Source organism: Rhyacophila brunnea, unplaced genomic scaffold (assembly GCF_057557595.1).
Source record: "Rhyacophila brunnea isolate RB1 unplaced genomic scaffold, BYU_Rbru_1.0 scaffold_5, whole genome shotgun sequence".
Classification (NCBI taxonomy): Eukaryota; Metazoa; Arthropoda; class Insecta; order Trichoptera; family Rhyacophilidae; genus Rhyacophila; species Rhyacophila brunnea.
In genome coordinates, this window is record NW_028233170.1 from 27,519,381 (window position 1) to 27,541,573 (window position 22,193).

General features: G+C 31.2%; 1 protein-coding gene across 1 annotated transcript; it reads right to left on the bottom strand.

The window, feature by feature from the left end:
* Nucleotides 1-890: 890 nt before the first annotated feature.
* LOC147066242 (juvenile hormone esterase-like) lies at nucleotides 891-16,033 on the bottom strand. The gene is made up of 4 exons (XM_085955559.1): nucleotides 15,940-16,033; nucleotides 5,674-5,833; nucleotides 3,828-5,140; nucleotides 891-2,201 (listed from the first exon to the last, which is right to left on the bottom strand). The coding sequence occupies exons 2-4, from the start codon at nucleotides 5,806-5,808 to the stop codon at nucleotides 2,045-2,047; spliced, it is 1,605 nt and encodes a 534-aa protein (XP_085811685.1). The 5' UTR covers nucleotides 5,809-5,833; nucleotides 15,940-16,033; the 3' UTR covers nucleotides 891-2,044.
* Nucleotides 16,034-22,193: the final 6,160 nt, after the last annotated feature.

A 22,193-nucleotide genomic window follows, 5' to 3' on the forward strand; every position in this document is an offset into this window, starting at 1 on the left:
ATTCAACGAAAAATTTACAAGATTCGATAATGTAGGTAACGTTCATTTATTGAAAATACATAATTTAAAAATACCTCAGATACAAGAAAAAATCTTTTTTGAAAAAATATTTATTCACTGAATTCGCACCAATGTGCTTTACTAATTAAATTACATGCGTCCTATCTAATTACGACGAAATTAACTAGTAGTTGTTAAGTACATGAAACTGAGTAATTTTTAGTTATCGGTTTTTGTGTTTTCAAATCCCCTAAAAGTGCCCTAGTCACTAACCGACGCCTATATCACTCCAAATTTTAGTTATAACGTACTTAGTTGTTTTCAAATTATACATGTTCAATAAAGAAATGTTACATTCTCAAAGGTTGTGAATTTTTCGTTGAATAAAAAAATAATTTATATATAATATAGGTATTTGGCCATGTCCGATCCTAACAAGATCATTATGGGCCTCCACAGAGTGTAGGTTTGTATTAACAGATTTTTGTTTTTACGAGAAATAGATGTTATCCACTTGCTCAACCAATTCGCTGCATAATCTGGCTCCAAACACAAATTGAAAAACAATAAGTATGTGTATTTGCAGACCCAGGATTTGAACCTGGGACCCACGATATTATAAGCCAACGCGTAAACCACTTATTATATTTAGATTAAAAATTAATGGTGATAAAATACAACCCTGTCGTACGCCCCTCAAAATGTATCTCTTCTGGCCGGATCGCATTGTGATCTGAGCCTTTCTTCCTAATAATATGATGCCTGTTTTTTTGTTAATCAAATTATTTCCTGATGGTTCTCTTCTTTCTGTGGCATGTTTTCATATTATTTATGTTCAATAAAAGGATGTTAGGTACATTCTCAAATCTTGTGAATTATTCGTTGAATAAAAAAAATAGTTTATTAACTTAATAAATGGATGTGAATATTTGGTTCTTGTCTGTTTAGTGGAAGCCAGCGGCAAACGAATTTTAAAAATAGTTGATATATTACTGGATTATTAGTTAGGTTAAGTTAGGTTATCATTCTTAAATAAAATTCATGAATTTTGCTGAAATCGGCTATGAAAATTGTCGCTGTTCAGCTTGGCTTCCAGTAAACATACTTATACCAAATATTTTTTAACCTTAATATTTTTCATTTGTAGTTCATCGTATTTCACAACGGTTTCTTAGCTCGTATTCTTATTTATCCGGTGGTTCTTTGTCCGGTACAAATCTTGCAATCGATTTTTAACTAACTTCCCGACTAGCGACATTAGAATATATCAGAACACGATGCCAATGCATTTTTTTAATACTTTTAGCCATCTTTAAGTAGAATTGAATTCATTTTCAGTTAATTCTATTTTGTATGAAAAGTTATTTCGACACCATTATTGGTTGCTAGGGCTCTGGGGTCGTAGCAACTAAATTATTAATATATACGTGCGTTACTATGGAAATCAATATGACATGTCAAGTACATTTTTTTATCGTTTAAGCTAGTCAAGTCAAGTTTATATGATGTTTAATAGAAAATTTTAAAAACGTTGTATATAAAAAGTTCTTTTTATCTTGTAATTATTTCAATTTAAAATAGAGATGATGTGGCAAGTAAGAAATTAAATCTGCCACACCAAGCAAACAAAAAAATAATAATGTACCCACGGCCATCATCAATAAAGTGTTGTATTGTAATTGATAATTACGAATACCTATGTCATCTAATTTGTAAATATTTTCAAAATATTGAAGTAGATGTTGTAATGCCTTTTAATATTCTGATTCAATCAATATATATTATGTATAATATATATACGAGTATAAGTAGTATATAACCACTAAGGTTTATAATAAAACAACATACAATGGCATATTACCTAAAGCACATTTTCAAGTCAATATTTTAACTAGTTTAGTGTTACTTAGATATAAAAATACAAACATTACACAATACGTAATGAAAAACTATCGGTAAAAATAATAGCGGGATAAAATTTAATTAGTAACACGTATTGACTAAATGAATAAGAAATCAATGTGATTGATTTTATATTATTATATTAAATTTTCCCTAAGGTTTCCCAGAACTGAAGTCTTTCGGCGTGAGGATTTTGAATTAATGTGTTGGTCTCGTCTATCTCCAGACAGTGAAGATCTTCTTCGGTGGCCGGTTTCCAAATCACAGGAATGTTTTCAGACACTTTTGGTGTTGGATTTCTGAAAAAACAAAAAAAAACTATGTTATACCCATGTATTTTAACTTTAATCGATATTTTATTATATTATGAATATTACACTCCAGACGAGTACTTATAATATCACATTCGCTGCGTCCAACGTAACTGGTGCGTTTCCCATCAGGTGACCATCAGATATAATTAGCATGTTATTTAAATGCGGTAATTAAATATAAATTAAAAGGTCCGCAGTGAATGGGATTTACCGTCATAATGTATGGGTATTTTAGCGTTTGTCATTAAATTAACATAATATAAGTATGTCAAGAATCTATGATTATTATCCATAATTCTTAACAGGTACCTACACAATATTTTTATAATTTGTTATAATAATAAATACGTCATGACACCATTTGCTGTATATTGTAATTACTAATTAGATTGCATTGGAGTGTCATAAAATGATTATTTACATTTTTGTTATATTGTACAGTTTTTTTAATTTGACGGAATATTGTAATATGAATAAATCTGAAACGCTTAATGATTTTTTACTAGTGGGTCTTTATAGAATTCAATAATAAAAATCCAAGGACGTTTTTATTTATTTAGAACAATAATAATATTTAACCGACATGTAGTAGATACCATGGGCGGATTGGTGGTTTGAGACCGGCCGTAAAAATTTTCATTAAAAAAGCAACATCCTTTAAACAATGGCTTCGAACCGTTATTTTTTTTGATTCGGGTTTCGTTCCGGTTGAAGTAAAAAAATATATATCGGCTCGGTTCCGGTTTTCGTTCCGAAAAAAATAACGGTTTTCCGGTTTTCGGTTCAGCTCCAGCATGGTAGTATGAGTGAGTGACTCAAGAGTCTAAGAGTCCAGGGGTCAAGACCCAAGACGTAAGACGTGTTGCGCCTACAACAACTTGACGACAACTGAAGTGAGAGTTAACGCGCGTGTTTGAACATGTACCGAACCGAAAAAACCGATTTTTTTCTGTTCGGTTCCAGTTTTGTTCCGAAAAAATAACGGTTTATTCGGTTTTCGGTTCACTCCCGATTTAAAGCCCTACTTTAAGCTGTTCAAAACAAGTATTCTGTTGTGAAAATACATGAATCATATTGTCGAAAATGCAATGGAACACAACACAAGGTGCCAGTAATAACTATTGCATATGCATTGATATATTGCATGATCTATTTCTAAATTTCTGTGAAACTACATTCGTTTTTCATGATTTTCAGTAAATAATATGGTTGGTAAAAAAATATGTAGGTACTTAATAGATTTGTGATATGTCGATCGACCAGGATCTCTCGCGGTAGCCCCAGACCAATTCATCTCTGATCTATATATTATATTTAGAGATACATACTATAAGGTATTCTTGTATGACCATGCCACATACTAATGAATTTATTTCACACTAGAGTAGATACATTTCTTGTTTGCTAACCTTGACTAAAATGTTTGACTATTTGATGTTAATATTAACAAAATTTGTTAATATTAACATCAAAAATTTGTAAATATTATTTAATAATATAGAAATTCAAATTAAATAAATTTTGTATTAATATACTGTGCATGGAATTGGTGATAGGTTGGAAAATGAATGAAATTCCTCGATTGTAACAGGAATGTAGGTAGGTACATACCCGAATTTGGCAAAATTGGTCCACATCTCAGACATGGAATTGATAACTGAAATATCGGTCGACGTTGGAACAACATCAGCTACTTGCGGCATAGAAGATTTAAATAAGTAACCAAGTTCGTCGCTATGGGCAGCTCCAGTGTATTTAAATTTACAGATATATTTAAAGACATTAAACGTTCCACTGTATATAAATCTGTAGTAGTAAGCTGGAGGCGAAAATTTGCTAAGCAATTGAAGAGATAGATTTATATCTTTAACAAATGCAACATCGCTTATGAAATCGACGTAATCTTCCATTACGTTGTCTTCTGTTGGGAAATAGAACTGTTTTATTCTATCAGCAACTATCTGACATTTATCTGGTCCAAGAAAACTTTTTATTTCTGGAGATAAAAAGTTTTGAAAATCTGGAATCAGGGTATCCAAAGATGGACTGCTAGCGCCAATGGTTGAAACGACTTTATGGTACAACAAAACTCCTTCCTTTGATGTAAATCCAATAATTGTTGGTACTTTATTGTAGCTCCCTGATTTCATGATTTCCTTGGGGCATTTGCTAAGAAACGATTCACTAGATAGATTTTCTTTTTCAATGACGGGAGCGAATAGTACTTCATTTCCTTCGAATGCTGCAATAAAATCTGGATGAAATGAAGCCTTGACAAGATCTTCAACAGGAATATTTCTCAAGTGTTGAATAACTTCATCTTTATCTGTTGATTTCAAGCCCAATATTTCAGCCAGTTTGAATGCCACCTTTTCCGGATTATTTTGAACAGCCCAGTCATTCATACAAGTCCCAGATTGTAAAATGGCCTTGTTAAATAATCCAGCTGACATGGGAGATACAATATGATGATGTACAGATGCCCCTCCAGCACTTTCGCCGAAAAGCGTTATGTTTTCCGGATCACCACCAAATTTCTCAATGTTATTCTTCACCCATTTTAAAGCCATCACTTGATCCTTCATTCCTGCGTTTCCGGAATTATTTTTTGTATTAAGACAAAGATATCCAAGTGGACCCAGTCTGTAATTGAATGTAACGACTATCACGTTTTTTTCAACTAGGTAGTCAGGACCATAGAAACTTTGCGAAGATGATCCCATTGAAAATCCGCCACCATGAATCCATAACATCACAGGGAATGATTCAGTGGAGGATTTATTCTGTGGCACATATACATTTACGTACAGACTGTCTTCACTCCCTTCATATGCCTGAGTAAATATCAAATCTATCTGGGCGTTGCTGTTTTTCTCCACCGTCGCATCATAAACGCCAGTCCATGCGTCTGCTGGTTGAGGGTCCTTTAAAATGAAACGGTTTTAATTTTATTAAAAAAATATATTTATATGCGTAAAACAATAATAAAATGAGGTAAGTCAAATAAAATACATCTGAATTGTTTGCAATGAATTTAAAAAATATATTTTTCTTTTAATATAACTACTGTCTAAAATGCGCCAACAATGGCCAAGCGGTTACCGAGTCGGCTTATAATGTCGTGGGTCCCGGGCTCGGATCCCGGGTCTGGCAAATTTACGTATTATTTTTAAATGTGTGTTTGTACCTAATAGGTTGACAGAATGACTTAACATCCATTTCTCGTTAAAAAAACATAAATCTGTTAATACAATGCCATTTATGATCTAAAGATCGGACACAGCAAAAAAATGTAGTGCAAAAGATTACTCTCAAAATATGTAGAATCTTCTTTCATTCTGTGAATTTCCTATAATAAGCTATAATTACAATTGGCCCTCTTCGATTTCTTTAATTAGATTAGTAACAAAATAATATTAAAAATAATTTTCGTTAGTATGTTTTCTGGTACACTTACTTGAAATCTGAGATCACCCAATGGTGGCTTCGCATATGGAATTCCCTTGAAACTGTTGTAAGTAAATCCATTTATTGTAGTGGCTGCTTTTCCTTTCAATGAACCTTGGTCTATGGTCACCTGAATTGCTGACATTTTCAAACTGGTTCTGTTGGTTTATCTGAAAATTAAAAGAAAAAGCTATGAAACAAATAAACTAAACTATATTCTTATTCAAATGAGTGATGTTATAGGATTTAATAACATAACATTCCTTATTGTATACCTATACGTTATTTGAATTTAGGGATTGCAATACCGAATGAAAATATTAATACCGCTATTTCGGCATTTCCTATTGAATACCGATATATGTGAAATAAATGGAAAAATCAAAGTACCTATCTACCAATATATATATTATATAGATATATAAGTATATAAATCTCTTTAAAATATTACCTAAATATTTTATAGCACGTGCCATTGCTGGTCTGCAAGTGCGTGGAAGGGCAACGTAAATAAACCAGACATTGTGTAATCCGATAGACAATACAATCATGTTAAACCTTTCATGTTAATTAATACATTTTGTTTCCAGTTTCAAATACCGAATATTTCGGTATTATCTGATTATTAAAACCGGTATTTTGGAATCGGAATATCGGTTGACAAATATCGGTATTTGAATCCTTATTTGATTTACCTAAGAAACATATGTATCAATTAGAAGATATGTGTTGATGTACACTATTAACTTCTCATGACCTCGAATTCTTTTTTATTTGTGTGGCCTTAGAACCGCGACCCACACAAGTACTGGTAGTCTTCTCCTTAGTCCCGACTTCGAGGATCTCATGATTCAACAAATCTGTTATTTTCACCCAGAAATTAACTACAAATAACTTTAACTAGTGTGTATTTTCCAGTCGCATAATGACTGTACATTTAAATTTATTAACCATGTCATTGGCCTCACTTTAGCATTTAAACAGATTTTTTTTATCACCTAATCCAATGCACATAAGAAAATGTTTTAAATTTTGGCTTTATTTGCAATAGTTGAGAAAAAAAGATATTTTGCATTTTTCCCTATGTGCTTTAGTAATTATAATGTTCTGTCCAAAGATCAAAATACATTTAATAAAATCGTAGCGTATTAATTGTAGTTTTTAATGCCATAGTTTAATCTCGACTTACCAGAATAGCGAAAAAATCAATTCCCAATTAATCCAATCTTGATATTTTAAACTGATATTGAAAATATCATCAATCATCACCAATGAAACTGGTAATGATTTGTCAAACAATAAAATTGTCTTATTTATTTGATTACTCTTTATTACGTACCTACTTAAAGTAAAACAAAACAATGATTCGGTTGGTCGATGGTGTGCGTGTGGATGTTTACCCCTAGTAGTGATACGAATTACCTACCTGGCAGCCGATGTACTCGTAGCGTTGACAACGGTATAAGTATTCGTACGCATACAATTCACGAACCGAATCATTGTTTTGTTTTTACTATACATTAGTAAATGTGTAAAAATAAATGAAGATCATATTGACGAATAATAATTATAATCGACAGTTGGTTCTACATAGATAAGAATCATTCCTTATTTTTTTCGTCAACACTAACAAGATCAATCACAGAAGAATAAGCACAATATGAGATATTATTATAAAATAAAAGATTAAGATGTGATAGTCCCAATAAACACAAAGGTAATAAGTAGTTATAAGAGAGTAAAAAATAATATATACTAAAAAACTGTATATAATAATATATTATATAAAGAGAAACTAGCCAATATAAGAAAACAAAATACAGTCGTAAAGTTACAAAGAGTGGTAAATTTTGGAGCAACTTAATTTAAAAGAGGCAAAAGAACAAAACAGTGATTATTCATAGTTCTGCAGAGTCGAGCCACCGGACAACAGCTGTAATATACCTAGATTGGTTTTATATGTTTGAACGTGTAGAAGTGAAGGACGAATATTGAATTACGTTGGTACCAGTGATTCCAACCGTACTATAATTATAGTACAATACTATAATTTTAATTCCGCAAAAAATGGAAAATACTATAATTTTAAGGCAAATATACCAAAATACTATAATTTCAAAGGATTCTAGACGAAAAATGTTCCTGTACTTACTATTTATTTTTCAGAAATATTATATTTTTTGCCATTGTACTATAATCAGCATAGAAAAAGATGGCAACACTGGTCGGTACGTTAAACTTGTTTGACAATAATAATTGTGGGCAATCTAAATGATCAATATTATTGAACACAACAGGATAATAATATCTTACTTGGCTACTTTGTAATGCATGTTACGGCATCACGTGTATCAATCAGCTGATCATCAGCTGTTCGTCACAGGACGCTTCAATAAAGTCTCGTCAAAATGATGTGAGTGGAATATTAATAGTTCATACGGCATTAAGGATAATATAGTTGAAGGACATTTGTATGTGGGCGTTTTAGAGCAACTAGCAACAGTGCGACGCTTGTCTTCATTATCAAGATAATAAAGGATGCCAATAGAATTAGAAAATTAAATCAAATTGAATTTTCAAATACTTGAATTCAGAAAGTTAACAATTTCTAAGCTAAAGTTCAATGCTACGATTACAATCACAGAATAAGCTTAAAAATACGTTAAAAATAATCATAAACACATGTTAAATACCGCATCATCATAGATGACTTTTAATTTATTAAAAATGTCACGTCATCATCATTCCGATTAAACATTATTCAAATCAGAAAAATAAAACATTGCACGCATTCCAATGTATGCATGTTGATGTTGAGCAAATAATAATAAAAATAGATGTAGGCACTTAATTCGTCATAACAATAATAATTATTCAAGATTGAACCGCAGCACTTTAGCATTTTTATTTTTATTGTAGGTGGGTCTCACATTTGAAGTTTGATCCATGACAAATATTTTTCTTTAAAGGAAAATGTAGTATCAATGAAAAAAACGTAAGTACCTAATCTAATAGTCTAGCACCGAAATTAATAGATAATAATTTAATCTGTAATAATTATCAGATTAAGTTGAAAGCAAATTATATATTTGTTTTAACAGTACACTGGAACCGTTTTTTCTATTCATCCGTCAACATTTTAATTGGATTTGTAATTAATAGCCTGATACGTACATTTTATTTTAAAATACTTATATATATTCGAAAATATTTTTCTTGTTAATTATTATAAAAAATCAATACTAATTAGAGCGTTTAGAATGAATATCTGTATTTTTCATTCGTCGTATCACTGTTACCACCTAATATACCTACATCCCTCTACTGAATAAGTCGGATAACAAAGGTAAATTAAAATTATCCCAAATGTGGTAAACTTAGAAACTTTGGGTTTAATGAAGACCTAAAAATACAATAATAGATATTAAAAAAAAAAATACAAAATAATTGTAAGGCTTTTCGGGATAATAATACTGTGAACGTGGAATTAGCAAATATGATGTTGCCTTTTGCGACATACCCAGGGCTCGAAATGGACCGGAGCGCCGTTCCGGTTCGTGATATCGATAAAATTATCGCTCCGTCATGTGAAAAAAATAGTTTGACCGTCTGAGGTAGATATGCCATATAATAGAAAATGTAACACATTTATTTTTATGAAGTACACATAAAATTTGATAACTATGTAAATATCTTCAGAAAATTGTCGAGCGCTCTGGTTCGTAAACTTTTCCAATTTGAGCGCTGGACATACCTACCACTTTCATGAACAGGGATTTTCTATCATTATGAACTTGAAAACAAACTACAGAAATCGACTTTCCAAAATTTGAAGTGGTGGTGTTTTCAATTAATTGCTTTATTAATTTTTGATCTAGAAGTATTTTTATTCTTCATTGACTTGTTGAAGTTATACTTCTTTTGGCGCGTTTGGGAAATCAGATCAGAGTGTATTTTTGGCGTGTGACATGTAACACATAATTTTTTCACACGAAAAAAAACGCACTCGATTGGATTCGAACCACCGATTATTCGGTTATCAGCCGAATGCACTACCTTTACGCCACGGTATGGTACTGCGATCGTGACGATTATCGGATTATACAGTATAATAATATTATAGCTTAGAATTGTTCCATTGCCTAGGCAGCGAATTTATTATTGTCGGCCATTTGCAATTCCTTACGTAAACAAACGATTAAACGTCACAATGACAGTTGTTACTTTAAAAATAAAAACAACGAGAAACCATTATATAATTTAGTAATATAAGTTAAAGTGTATAGAAAATAGAAATAAACCAACGGCGTTCCAATAGGCGGTCATTTTTCTTAAGGGTGTAATTTAACGAGATAATTAAGAGCAAGCCAAAGAATCTAGTTTACCACAAGTTCTGTTTTGTTACGCCAAAGAAGTATAACTACTAACGAGAGCACATAAGTACACACACCGCTTTTATTTTAACTTTTGAATTTGGGGGTGTGGGGGGGGGGGATTTGAGAATCTTCGGTAATAGTCAACAGAGTTTTCTCACGGCTGGCGCTGCTTTATCCCAACATTTCACCAGTGAGTGGAGAGGGAGACAACTCTATAAAGTGTATAATTATTACTCTACTAATGCCACAATACTTCATTATTTTTTTATGTTTTCTTCAATTTAGGACTTATTTTCATTTCATTGATAAATTATATACGTTCCCTTTTTATTCCATACATGCATATATTCTATACGTACTAAATATCAAAAGTATCACATATAAACTCACCAGTTGTATTTTAAAAGTAAAATGGTAACCTCGTATCGGTGTTAAGCTGTATGCGATGTATCGACAAAGTGACTAAAATTCCCATCGACAAATATATTATGATAAGTACCTATTTACTATTTTACGAGATAAAATATTTCTTATCGTAGATGTAACTTATAGATAATAACAATAGTATGGTGGAAATGATATTATCATAAAATAAATAGTTTTATCAAAATTATTAAACAGTGCAGTCAGATCGAAATAATAAGCTAAAATTCACGTAACTTTACTAGGTAAAATCAATTTAAATTTCAATGTATATTAAGTATAATAAAAATGCATTTATAAATATTACAAAACAAATACGTACTAATTAGGTATAAATTTACGACCATGATTATTCATACAATATTATGACTCTCGGTTTACTCCTAACAACCATGATGAAAGTTAATAAGGATTTTTTTTATTATTATCATCATTTCACAGTAAAAAAAAATCGAAAAATGTAAAGTAAACAAAGAAAGTGGCAAAAAATCCAATTGGTAATAAATTAGATTTTTGACTGCGCTCAAATTTCCGAAAACTTTATGTATTTCCAAATGGTCATTTCGTTTAGTAATATGAGATAAGAAATATTAAATAATCTTCATTAGGTAGATACAACCTACGTATCATTATTAAAATGTAAGTATTTTTTTATAATTATTACGGCTCTTATTATGTTTACTACTAAGTCCCGGTTTACACTGTTATCAACTGGCATTTTATGCATGTCATGCTTACGAATCATGACAATATATAGATAAGTAATTTATGTAAAGCTAATACATTAACACTAAAATTTTCAATGTACACTCTCGCCCTACCAGTATTATGAAATGGAAGCTATAAACACATTACATCCACGTCATGTGAGCTCTTGTTATGTTGTAGCTCCCTTTCTAACGACTAAAACAAAGATACGTGAGATCATGTAATTCAAAAATGTGTAAATTTGCAGAAAATAAAAAACTTTCTACCACGCGTGAGGTTGATGGTGTGGTTTATATGCGTGAGGCGATAGTGTAGTTCTGATACATAGAAATACCAAATAAAATGATATTGCACACGTTTTACTGTGAGCTCACGTGTTTATAGCGTTCGTCCCAGTCCCCTGAATTTGTTCACCCTCTACTACTATCCGACGGATGAAGAATTATTAATGAATACAATTATTGAGTTTTGATAGTTAAATATACCGTAATGCCTTTCGATAATCCTTCAATATTGTTATTCGAGACCTTACACTTCTTACAAATTAGCACTACACGTTTCCGAGTATCGCATCCGTGCCGGAGGTTCCGATTTATTGGTAATGTATTTCTAGCATAACGAGGAAAAATTTTAAACAAATTTTGAGAATTTTGCATTGATATGTAAATATTGGACGTTCGTCGTGCCGACAATGTTGCCAACCTCTCGGTACATAAATATATCTGCACTTAATTTTTATTTAGGTTACTGATAGGGTTAGGTATTTATAAAAAACATTCCTTAAATTATTCGAGTATATATATACAATTTAATTACTAATACACATTGCAGAAAGGTTGAACTATTCTGCAGAAATACGAATGTAGACAGTGCCATCTCGTGTGGATAGGTAGACCATATATTGCTTAGGAGCTTAGGCATGCATGCAAAGTGCGCCAAATGAAGAAATGAATGCGATCATTACAACCTGTTGATACCAATAGCGGTTTTGGCAGGCCATGCGGGCATTTCCTTAGAAAGTATCGATATCATAGTTTAAAAAAATCATGTGGGGCCTCCAAACTTGTCAGCGCCACACATCTCTAGATGCCTACAACCACCGCAGTTTGAGAGCAGGTTTAGAGGAAATACTCCGAATCCGCAGTAGGTGATGACGTGTGTAAGTCAATTTTGTTCAAGATTTTTTTCGGTTTGTCTGAATAGATACAATACAAAAAAGTGCGTAATAAAAACGTAGGAATTTACCTAACGAATTTTCATACAACTTGAGACTAAAAATGAAAGGTCGCGGCATTCCAAGTTTACCTTGGGACCTCACTAAATGGTACCTATTTCTCAACTTAGGAAATAGGAATACTTAATTGCGTTTATATACTTCGGTTGTAAGGTGGATTGGTCTCAATCGAGTTTCATACAAAATATTTACATTATCTAATTCAAAAAAACTTTTTGCTACAATCATAATTAATATATTGCAAAAAATATACAATAACAGATTTAGTCAGGTTTTTTCGGTCATAAGTACCAAACATCGGAAATCGAGAAGTTGTAAGTCGAGGATTAGTTACATTATACATTAATATTAGTTTATCGTATATGGAGATATATTGTAGAAATTATTATATTTCTCTTAGGAAACTTAGGAATTTTGAAATTTTTCGGTTTTTAGTGATTGGCGTAGTACGTGAAATGAATATAAATTTATAATATAACACAATAATTATATAACTTTATCCATATTTTTATAATTTAATAGTGATCGGGACCGACTATGTCCTGTCATGACGTTGCAAAGTGATCCAATTCAAAAAATTAATTTATATGAACTATGTATAGACGTGACGCCCACAGTGGCCGCGCGGCTTAAGCGTTGGACTATAACGCCGTGGGGTTTTTTTTGTGTGTGTAAGGGTATGGACCTAATAGGTTGAGCAAGTGGCTGACATCCATTTCTCGTAAAAAATAAAATCTGTCAATACAAATCTCTACTCTGTGGAGGCCCATATGATCCTATTAGGATCGGACATGGTCGAAAGAATAGACGTGTTAAGGTGGAGAGGCACGCCAGCAGAGAACCTAGCGGAAAAATTCGAAGCTTGCAATTTGAGATTTTTTTTTGATAATTTACAATTTCAACTGTATTAATTAATTAATATGTATCTGAAAACATTAAAAAGATTTTTTTTTAATTCAAAGATAAACTTACAATTGTAAAAAAATGTAATAAAATTTGAATTCGTTGCAGGATCATATCTTATTATTACATTATATTTTATGGTCATATTTATTATTAAAATTTAGTTTATTAAGTTTTCAATTTTTCGTCATTTAGATTTTTGACTAATTCGTCGTTTTAATATTTTTATATTTATTTTAAAAAACATCGATTTTTATAAACAAATAAATGTGTATAACTTGAAATCCTTTTTATTTATATATATAATATAAAATATATATGTAATATATGTTATATATATAATATAAAATATAATGTAATAATAAGATGTGACCCTGCAACGAATTCACATTTTATTAAGTACATTTTTTACAGTTGTAAGTTTATATTTAAATTTAAAAAAAAATAAAATCTTTTTATTGTTTTCAGATACATATTTATTAATTAATGCAGCTAAAATAAATCTCAAATTACAAGCTTCGTATTTTTCCGCTAGGTTCTAGACTGCTGGCATGCCTCTCCTCTTAATCTAAGAATAAGTGTTCTAGTTAATCAATATAATGTATTCCCATGAAGAAAACTATTAAAACCACATAAATAAATTACTTAATACAAAATAAACATCTTTTGTGTGTTTTATTGTCCGATGATAAGTGTACTTACAAAAGAGTTTATAACAACAAAACCAAGAGCATTAATTATTAATTATTTATGGTAGAAGAACATCCGGTCTTAGAAATCTCAGACACTGGTAGCTCATCACTCCAGACCTGTCCGGTGCTGCACCAGACAAGACAAAGATTTTCAAAATTATCAATAACGGATATGGCCAAAAAAAATTAAATACATTGAAGCATTGGAATGAACCATTTTTTATTTAATCTTTAATTTATTTAAATTATTTTGTCAAACATTTTTTTACGAATTTTATCTCATTGTGAATGTGGCTCTAGAATCTTTTTAGATTAAGTTAATTAATTTAATTAATTAATTAATTAATTAGTAGAATGAAAATTAAATAGTTATTTTTTTTAATTTTAAAGTGAATGCTCTACCTACAACAGGTAGGTACCTACTTCACGGAAAAATAAATTTCAATTTATAATTTATTGATGTTACATTGTAAAGTGCTTTAATTAATCAATATAATTTACTTCAAAGGTAAACTTTCAATTAAAAAAACGTTATATACAATGTGAATTCATTAAAAGATCCCATTTTATTATTATATAGCATGTAAAGTGTATACTATCTGTTTTAGTTTCGTGGCTTCTGGTATTCTAAAAAAATGGCTCTCACACCACGTTCTATATTTAGGATTTTTTAAATATGAGTTGTATAAAATCAAACGTAGAAGTCCTTAATTTAATATTTGGATGTATGAATGAAAATCGTTGTGTATGTAGTAATTAATTATTTACACAAAGTACTTATTTATACTTCTTGAAGGCCATTTTAATTATAAATAATTAAGCTCATTGTTTTTCTTTAGTCGAAATAAATATTAAATTATGAATACCTCTATTTTTCATTCCATACCTACAACTATTATTATACATTTGGTTATCTACCAAAATATTTTATAATTAACATAATAATATTAGGTACAAACATAATATATATCACTGGCTAAAGGATGAGGGAAAATGAAATGCATTTTTAATAATATCATATTATACTTAAGTGGTTTTAATTTGCAGAAGTTTAGATAGAGAGCATGAAATTCTTTTTAGGTAACCTGATACACAGAAAAATATATAGCCAGTTATTTATATAAAAATACTATTGCAGTGAATTTGTATGATACTGTGAGGTTATCAGTGGTTTCCGAACTGCGTGTTACTATGGCCCATATAGAAAATCTTGCCCCTCCCCATTTCAAATGTATAAGAAGTTCGTGGACACAAGAAACAATAAAGGGTTAAAGATTAGACTTTACTAGTATGCCTTCCTTCGCTCTAGTTTGGTACCCGCTGCTCCAGATACAATACATTATTGAGAGTAATAGTATTATATTATCTATATACTTACTCAATTGATTTTCTCAATTTTAAAACCATATATTTGAAGTGTGTATTGCATTAATAAATACCTACATATAGCTGAGTAATTCTCACGCTCTGTGGAGACCCATATGACCTTCTCAAGATCGGATATGGTTTAAAAACAAACAAAAAATATAACATTCTGACATAGTCAGGTAAGTACATCACTGTTATTAAATTTATGTTCATAATAAAATCGATCTTCACAACTCAAAACTCCAAATTATTTATTTATTATAGGTTTATTAAAACCGAATGCATTCAAAATTGACTAAATAATAACTACACTACCTACCTAATTATGAACACGATTTTATATCATAATTATGTATAATAAAAATGGTTTTTTTGTTGATGGTTTTATTAAATTACGACTGTTATGTAGGTATAATAAAAAGATAACAATTACTTAATTTTAATTAGTTAGTTATTTCTTCCTACGATATAACTAAATAGAAGGTAAGTACAAAACAAACATTTGTATATTCTTTAAAATAGTGTAAACTTGATTGACTGGTAGTTTTTAATGAAATACATTGTATAGATACCTTCAATTTTATTTTTATCTGTTTTATACACAATATACAGTGAGAACAGCATGAAACAGAAATATCACTCTACCTCGACGCACTAATCACTACTAATGAAGCACACTGAAGTTTGAGTTTGATAGAAGATTGAATAATTATGTCAGTGTTGCCATCTTTATTTTGACTTCACTACAGTACAATAATACATGAAAAATTATAGTATTTCCGCAAAAAGTATTACACGTTTTCTGCCTGGACACTTTTGGGTTTTTCTTAAAACGACGAAATTTACGATCCATTACCTTTTTCAATCTATCTGCATGAATATTTCATTTTTTAATTATAAAGTGACGTGTTTTATATTTAGTTCTATCTGGAACAGGTTTTTTTATTCTAGTCAAAATCGAAAGGAAGAGCTTTTCTGAGTGAACGATCATCTACACTTTATACTAACGTAGCAAAGTGATAAATATTTCTGAGATTTATTATATGGAATCTATACAATAGTACAGGGATGGCGAACCTTTTTACGTAAACGTGCCAAAATTTCCGAAATATTATTTTTTGACTGTCTGACGTGCCGAGCAGTTTTTCGAATAGTTCGATCAGGAAAAAAAAGATAAAATATTTATAAGAATTCTAGTAAAAACGTTCAAAAATTATAAGCAATTGAGTTCTTGAATATTATTACTATAATACCTACTTTGTTTGGTTCTTTACGCACAAATTGAAGCTAAAATTTTTCGAAACAGGTGAGGCATCCTCTCGCTACAATGGTCTCAAGCATTGTAAAATGATTGAAAATCGATCAAAATCAGAGGTTCGCGACACGCTTTACGCCGCCGCCTGATGAGGTCAGTGCTATAATATTATTATGTGTGACGCATAAAGCCTAAGGACCCACCTATGCAATTTAAATTAATTATAATGCTTATTATTCAAGAGTATCAGCTGCCTGTTATTTTTATACAATGCGATCTGTCATTTATGCATGAATTTCGTCGTTTCCGTTTCCGCATCGATTGATAATTAATATTATTGGTAATAATATTATTAAAAACTGAAGAAAATACGCATTTTAAATATTATATAATAATTAGTTAGGTATTTTGTCAAACTTTAAAAAAATGTTTTTTTAATTATATATCATCTATTTTTTCTCTTCAACACAAAACATTCACGTGCCATGCAAAATCATCTCGCGTGCCACTAGAGGCACGCGTGCCATAGGTTCGCCATCCCTGCAATAGTATGTTTAATTCGACCATAAGCATCTTCAAGATACATACATCTAGTGACACTAGTGTTTATAGTACAAAATAATGTAATTAAAACCTATGTATATAGTTTATATTATCATTTTGTAAAATGGAATTCTGCCAAGTAAATGCTAACCAAATTAATAAATAATTAATATTATACGTACAAAAATAATCATAGTATGGGTTGGCAATACTGAATTAAATACAAAACATACTGTGAAGAAATCTCTGTAGTACCTAGGTACCTACTCGTGTTTGTATGCCTGAGCGCATGGCTGACTCCATCGATTCGAAGGAGAAACCACTGGTAGGTATAACAAATATTTCCCCTGTTCTTTTTCTTTTTTTTTTACTTCAGATCCACGGATGACTTGGATAAAAGGCCGTTTGGCCTTGATGCCTCATAAAGGTTCGTATCATTCAACATGAATCAAGCAAATCAAACTAATTCAATTCAATTCAATTCATGTGGATTGTGGACATTACAAATTATAAGTTTAAGACGTTCACAACATGACATTTAGAAACAAAGAAATATTATTAAAACAATATTAGGTGCATAACAAAAGAGATAGATCAATATTAAGTTATTCTACAGTATAAATGTGTAAATACAAAAAAAATATATAGGTACAAGGAAATACACCGGATGAGTTAAGCAGACCCTATTTTAATAATTTATAAAATAACGTCCACCTATACTCATCCTCACGTAGATGGAATATATCAACATCCGAAGCGATTTGGTTGAACAGAGTTATTGCCCTCCCAATCGGCATCACCAATGGCAGGTTAGTTCTGCTCCTCGGGAGAACAAACAACTGATGCTCCTGATTTCTAAGATAGTTATCAGGGACACACAAGTCAATACTACCAACAATGGCAGAGTTCTCATTCACACCACGTATAAGTCGAAAAAAATACGTGGCCACATATTGATATTTTATAGCACTTAAACTACAGTATGTAAGCATACCTAAGAGAAAGTCAGTTGGATAAAGCCACGGATAGTATCCATATAACCTCAAATAAAGGAGTCTCAAAAATTTCTTTTGAACTCGCTCCACCATAAGGTCATATTTCAACTGATGCGGGGCCCAAACAATCGACCCACTCTGAAACCGGCTTCTCACTAAGGAATTATAAAGAATTTTTAATACAGTAACATTTCAAAAGACCCGGGAAGTACGCAAGACGAAGCCCAACATTTGTAGCGCCTTTTTACAAATGATTGGAATATGAACACTAAATGACAGCCTACTGTCAAACGTAATGCCAAGATCCCTTACAGATGGTATTCGCGAAAGAACTCTGCCATGCATCGAATATTGGAAAAATAATACTCGCGAGGCTCTGGTAAACGATAGAATATTGCATTTTTCAATATTGAAGTTCAGGTTGTTACGCCTGCCCCAATCTAATATATTATCTATATCAAGTTGGAGTTGACGACAATCGTCCAAGGTGACAACTTCCATGAAGAGTTTCAGGTCATCAGCGAACAACAAAAACATAGCACTTTTGATGACCATTGCTATGTCATTTATAAAAATCCAAATCCATAAAACCATAGACAATATACGTACAAATTGTACAACACATGTCTTCGATCAAAAGCATAGCCTGGTTATGTATCTCCTCATTCACCTCGAGATCGGGATCCCCTGAACTGACACGAATTCGATGTAAAATGTCTTCTGACATGTTATCCTTGTATTTGTTCCACAGTTCAGGTGGATTCGATGGGAAGCATGTCGAAATAATGATAGTAAATAAAGTGCGTATCTAACTTAGAGATGCAGAAACAATTGCTTCAGCGATTGTCATATCGCAATGAGTATCGTTTTCAAGCAAATTGAGCTGTTGACATGAAGCATGAAATGTTGGGCACACTACACCGTTGACAGTTAGACATTCCGACTATCATTCTTTCTTTTGTTTGTTTGTTTCTTGTTTATTGTTTCGATCATGTATCAGAGATGGCGTTGTATACGGTTTTAAATTTTTTGTGATTTTCTTTTATTTTCGAATGCGCGAATGGTTCATTGTTCAAAATGTCAAAATGTATGAGAAAATTAATTTTATTCATAATTTTCTTTTCCGTGAATTTTCCGATGTTTTAATAGTTATTCTGCTATTCGGGGCTGAGACAAATCCAACAAATCAAAGATCGTAAAAATCGGTCCAGCCGTTCTCGAGTTATAAATGGTGTAACTAACCCGACTTTCTTTTATATATATAGATATAGCCTATAACCTTCGCGCAAGTGCAAGCAATAAGTTGACAAAGTTTTATCGCAATCGGATGAACGGTATGGCAGCGCATAAAATACGAAAAAACAAACAAATATTATATTAAGTATGGTAGTATTGTGCTGTTACGAAAAAATGTTTGTAAGAAATAATTTTATCTTTCATAATTAAAATGTAGAAAGTTCGTTTAATTATTAAAAGTTTGTTTCAATGTGCAGTGAAAATATTATTTTATTTTGATTGGTGTAATGCGCCGCAAAAAAGGTTGGAAAATACTGCTGTATGAATTTATTTTGTATTTATTATTTAGGGCACGGACAACTTTTGCCTTTTTTTTCAGGGTCGAACTCAAATATTGCAACATGTTTTAATTTAAATTGCATCAATAATTTGACATATCTGTGTATTTTATGAAAAATGAGTAATGTAAATGAACTTTAGTAACATGTGATGGTAGGTACAGCGAAATAAGGATTTAATCTTAATTTGCTCTAAGAGACGTTATTAGGAATCTAGATATCGAGGAATTTTCGTTATATAGATGTTTTGGTGTTATTTTATACAAACTATTGAACAATTTTATTGTCACAATAATACATTATTTATTCAATGTAATGCATGATGGAATAAAATAATAATTACCCATGTGGGTACTTAGTGGCAATTTTACTTCTGCGATCATCGCATCCGAACTGAATGTGTGAAATCAATAATGGCAGTGATTTTACTTGTGCATGCGATGCCATCATCGCACTCGATTCTACATTTTGTGCACTGTACTATGTATTTTGGCTGAAATATCACAATAGATTTTGATAAAACACTAAGTAATTTTGCAAACCAAATTACTATTATTTAAAAACTATATTTAAATATGATGTTATTTGCATGGAGGATGTTTTGGCCCTTTGGTAAATGTACCTCGAACAACTCTGCATGTTTTACTCCAAGAATCAAAACTCTTCGTCAACATATTATTACGTGGACAGTATGTCAAACTCGTATCTACCTACAGACTATTCATATGAACTTATTCAACAAAATTTCCCATTGCGGTAGCTAATAATATTTATAATATGTTAACATATTTAAAATGAAATGTATCGTATGAAAATATATAATAGCTATGGAGGGATGTATCTCTTAAATTTCAGCTTAGCTGAATATATTTGTAATGAATGATTTATATCGCAATTGAATATAACGCAGGTAGCTTAGTTGGCAGAGCACATTGGCGTGAATCCAGTGGGCGCAGGTTTGTATCCCGCTGGGCATCGTATTATTTTTTAATAAGATCTTTTCAGTGGTTAAATATTTCTTTGATGTGTTTTCAAACTATGTAGCTATCTTCAATTAAAAATGTTACATTGTCAAATCTTGTGAATTATTCGTTGAATAAAAAAATAATTCATTGGATGATTTATAATTTTCTAAAGCTCTTATTGTACATTTCGCATATTTATTTGTTGTATATTAAATATCTACTTACTTATACATAGGTATGTAATATTATATCTTTGAATTCCTTACGTATTAACTTAAAAATAACAATAATGGATGAAATACTCATACTTATAAAATATATTATATCACTTCAAGTACCTACCGATAACAAGGGCTGCGCGACTTATAAATACTCTCACTAGAGACGTATAGGTACATGTTGCTTTGTATTAGGTATACTTATAAATTGTTTCACTTACACTTATTTAAATTACATATCATATTGTGAACGTCGTGTATTAATAATTCTTTATGTACACAATATCATTTAAATAAAAAGCGAGTTAAGTAAAACATCGTCTTTATGGAGCTTTCAATATTCTGTTACGCCACTGAATTGTCTAAAACAACTCTGTACGTTAGAGGATAAACCACGGAAGTCCAGTTTTTACCGTTTTTGAGTTAAATATGCAGAAAATTTAATTTAATTTCTTTACACAAATGAATGAAACACTGAAGTCCATAAGTAGTAAATTAACCGATATAGCTAATTAAAAAATCACTGAAGTCCAATTCACTTTAGTGGATAAACAACGGATGTCCTTTTTACGATGTTTATGCTCTAAGAAAAATGTAATAAACCATTATAATAATTCCATAAACACGGAAGTCCAACAAACGTTAGGTAGGTACATATTATTATCTGTACTATAATTTTCGTTTTTCTTTGTACAAATCCTCACTCGGAGTCGGATTTCCACAAAATTTGGACAGTAGACGGAGGCCAACAAGTCGCAGTGCGTGGTTGGGGTCTCGAATTTCAGATTTAACCCGCTGCACCCCGGGGACAGTTTTACGGTTTTTGCGGAAAAAATGTCGCCACGTACAAGGCCTTGAAACGCGGAAGTTAATGCTGTAACACCCATTTTTTATTAAAAATGTCGCTAGAATGTGTACATTTAAAAAATATTGGCGTTTATTTTAGCTTGATCGGAGATCAAATGGCAAAGTTAGATGCAAATGACGTGTTACGCGTAGATCGGAATACTTCACTCACGGACAATAATTGTATGTAGTGGCATCAAAGCCGGAGTGCGTGGTCGGGGTCCCAAATTTCAGTTTTAACCCGTTGCACCCCGGGGACAGTTTTACAATAATAAATTGAATTTGTACTACTTTTTAAGATATTTAATGCAATTAATGTAAAAAAAAATAAAAATCTATAATATTTTATTTGTTTACTTTTTTAAATTCAATCCTTTGCACTCTATGTAACTCCCGAGCAGCGCCGGGTGATACAGCTAGTTATACATAA

Bases quoted from the DNA above. Each gene is read 5' to 3' on its own strand.
- LOC147066242 (XM_085955559.1), bottom strand. From the start codon at position 5,808: ATGTCAGCAATTCAGGTGACCATAGACCAAGGTTCATTGAAAGGAAAA. The intron at 5,141-5,673 runs GTAAGTGTACCA...TTCATTTTAAAG, and splicing joins TGGGTGATCTCAGATTTCAA to GACCCTCAACCAGCAGACGC. The intron at 2,202-3,827 runs GTATGTACCTAC...TTGTTTTTTCAG, and splicing joins ACCAATTTTGCCAAATTCGG to AAATCCAACACCAAAAGTGT.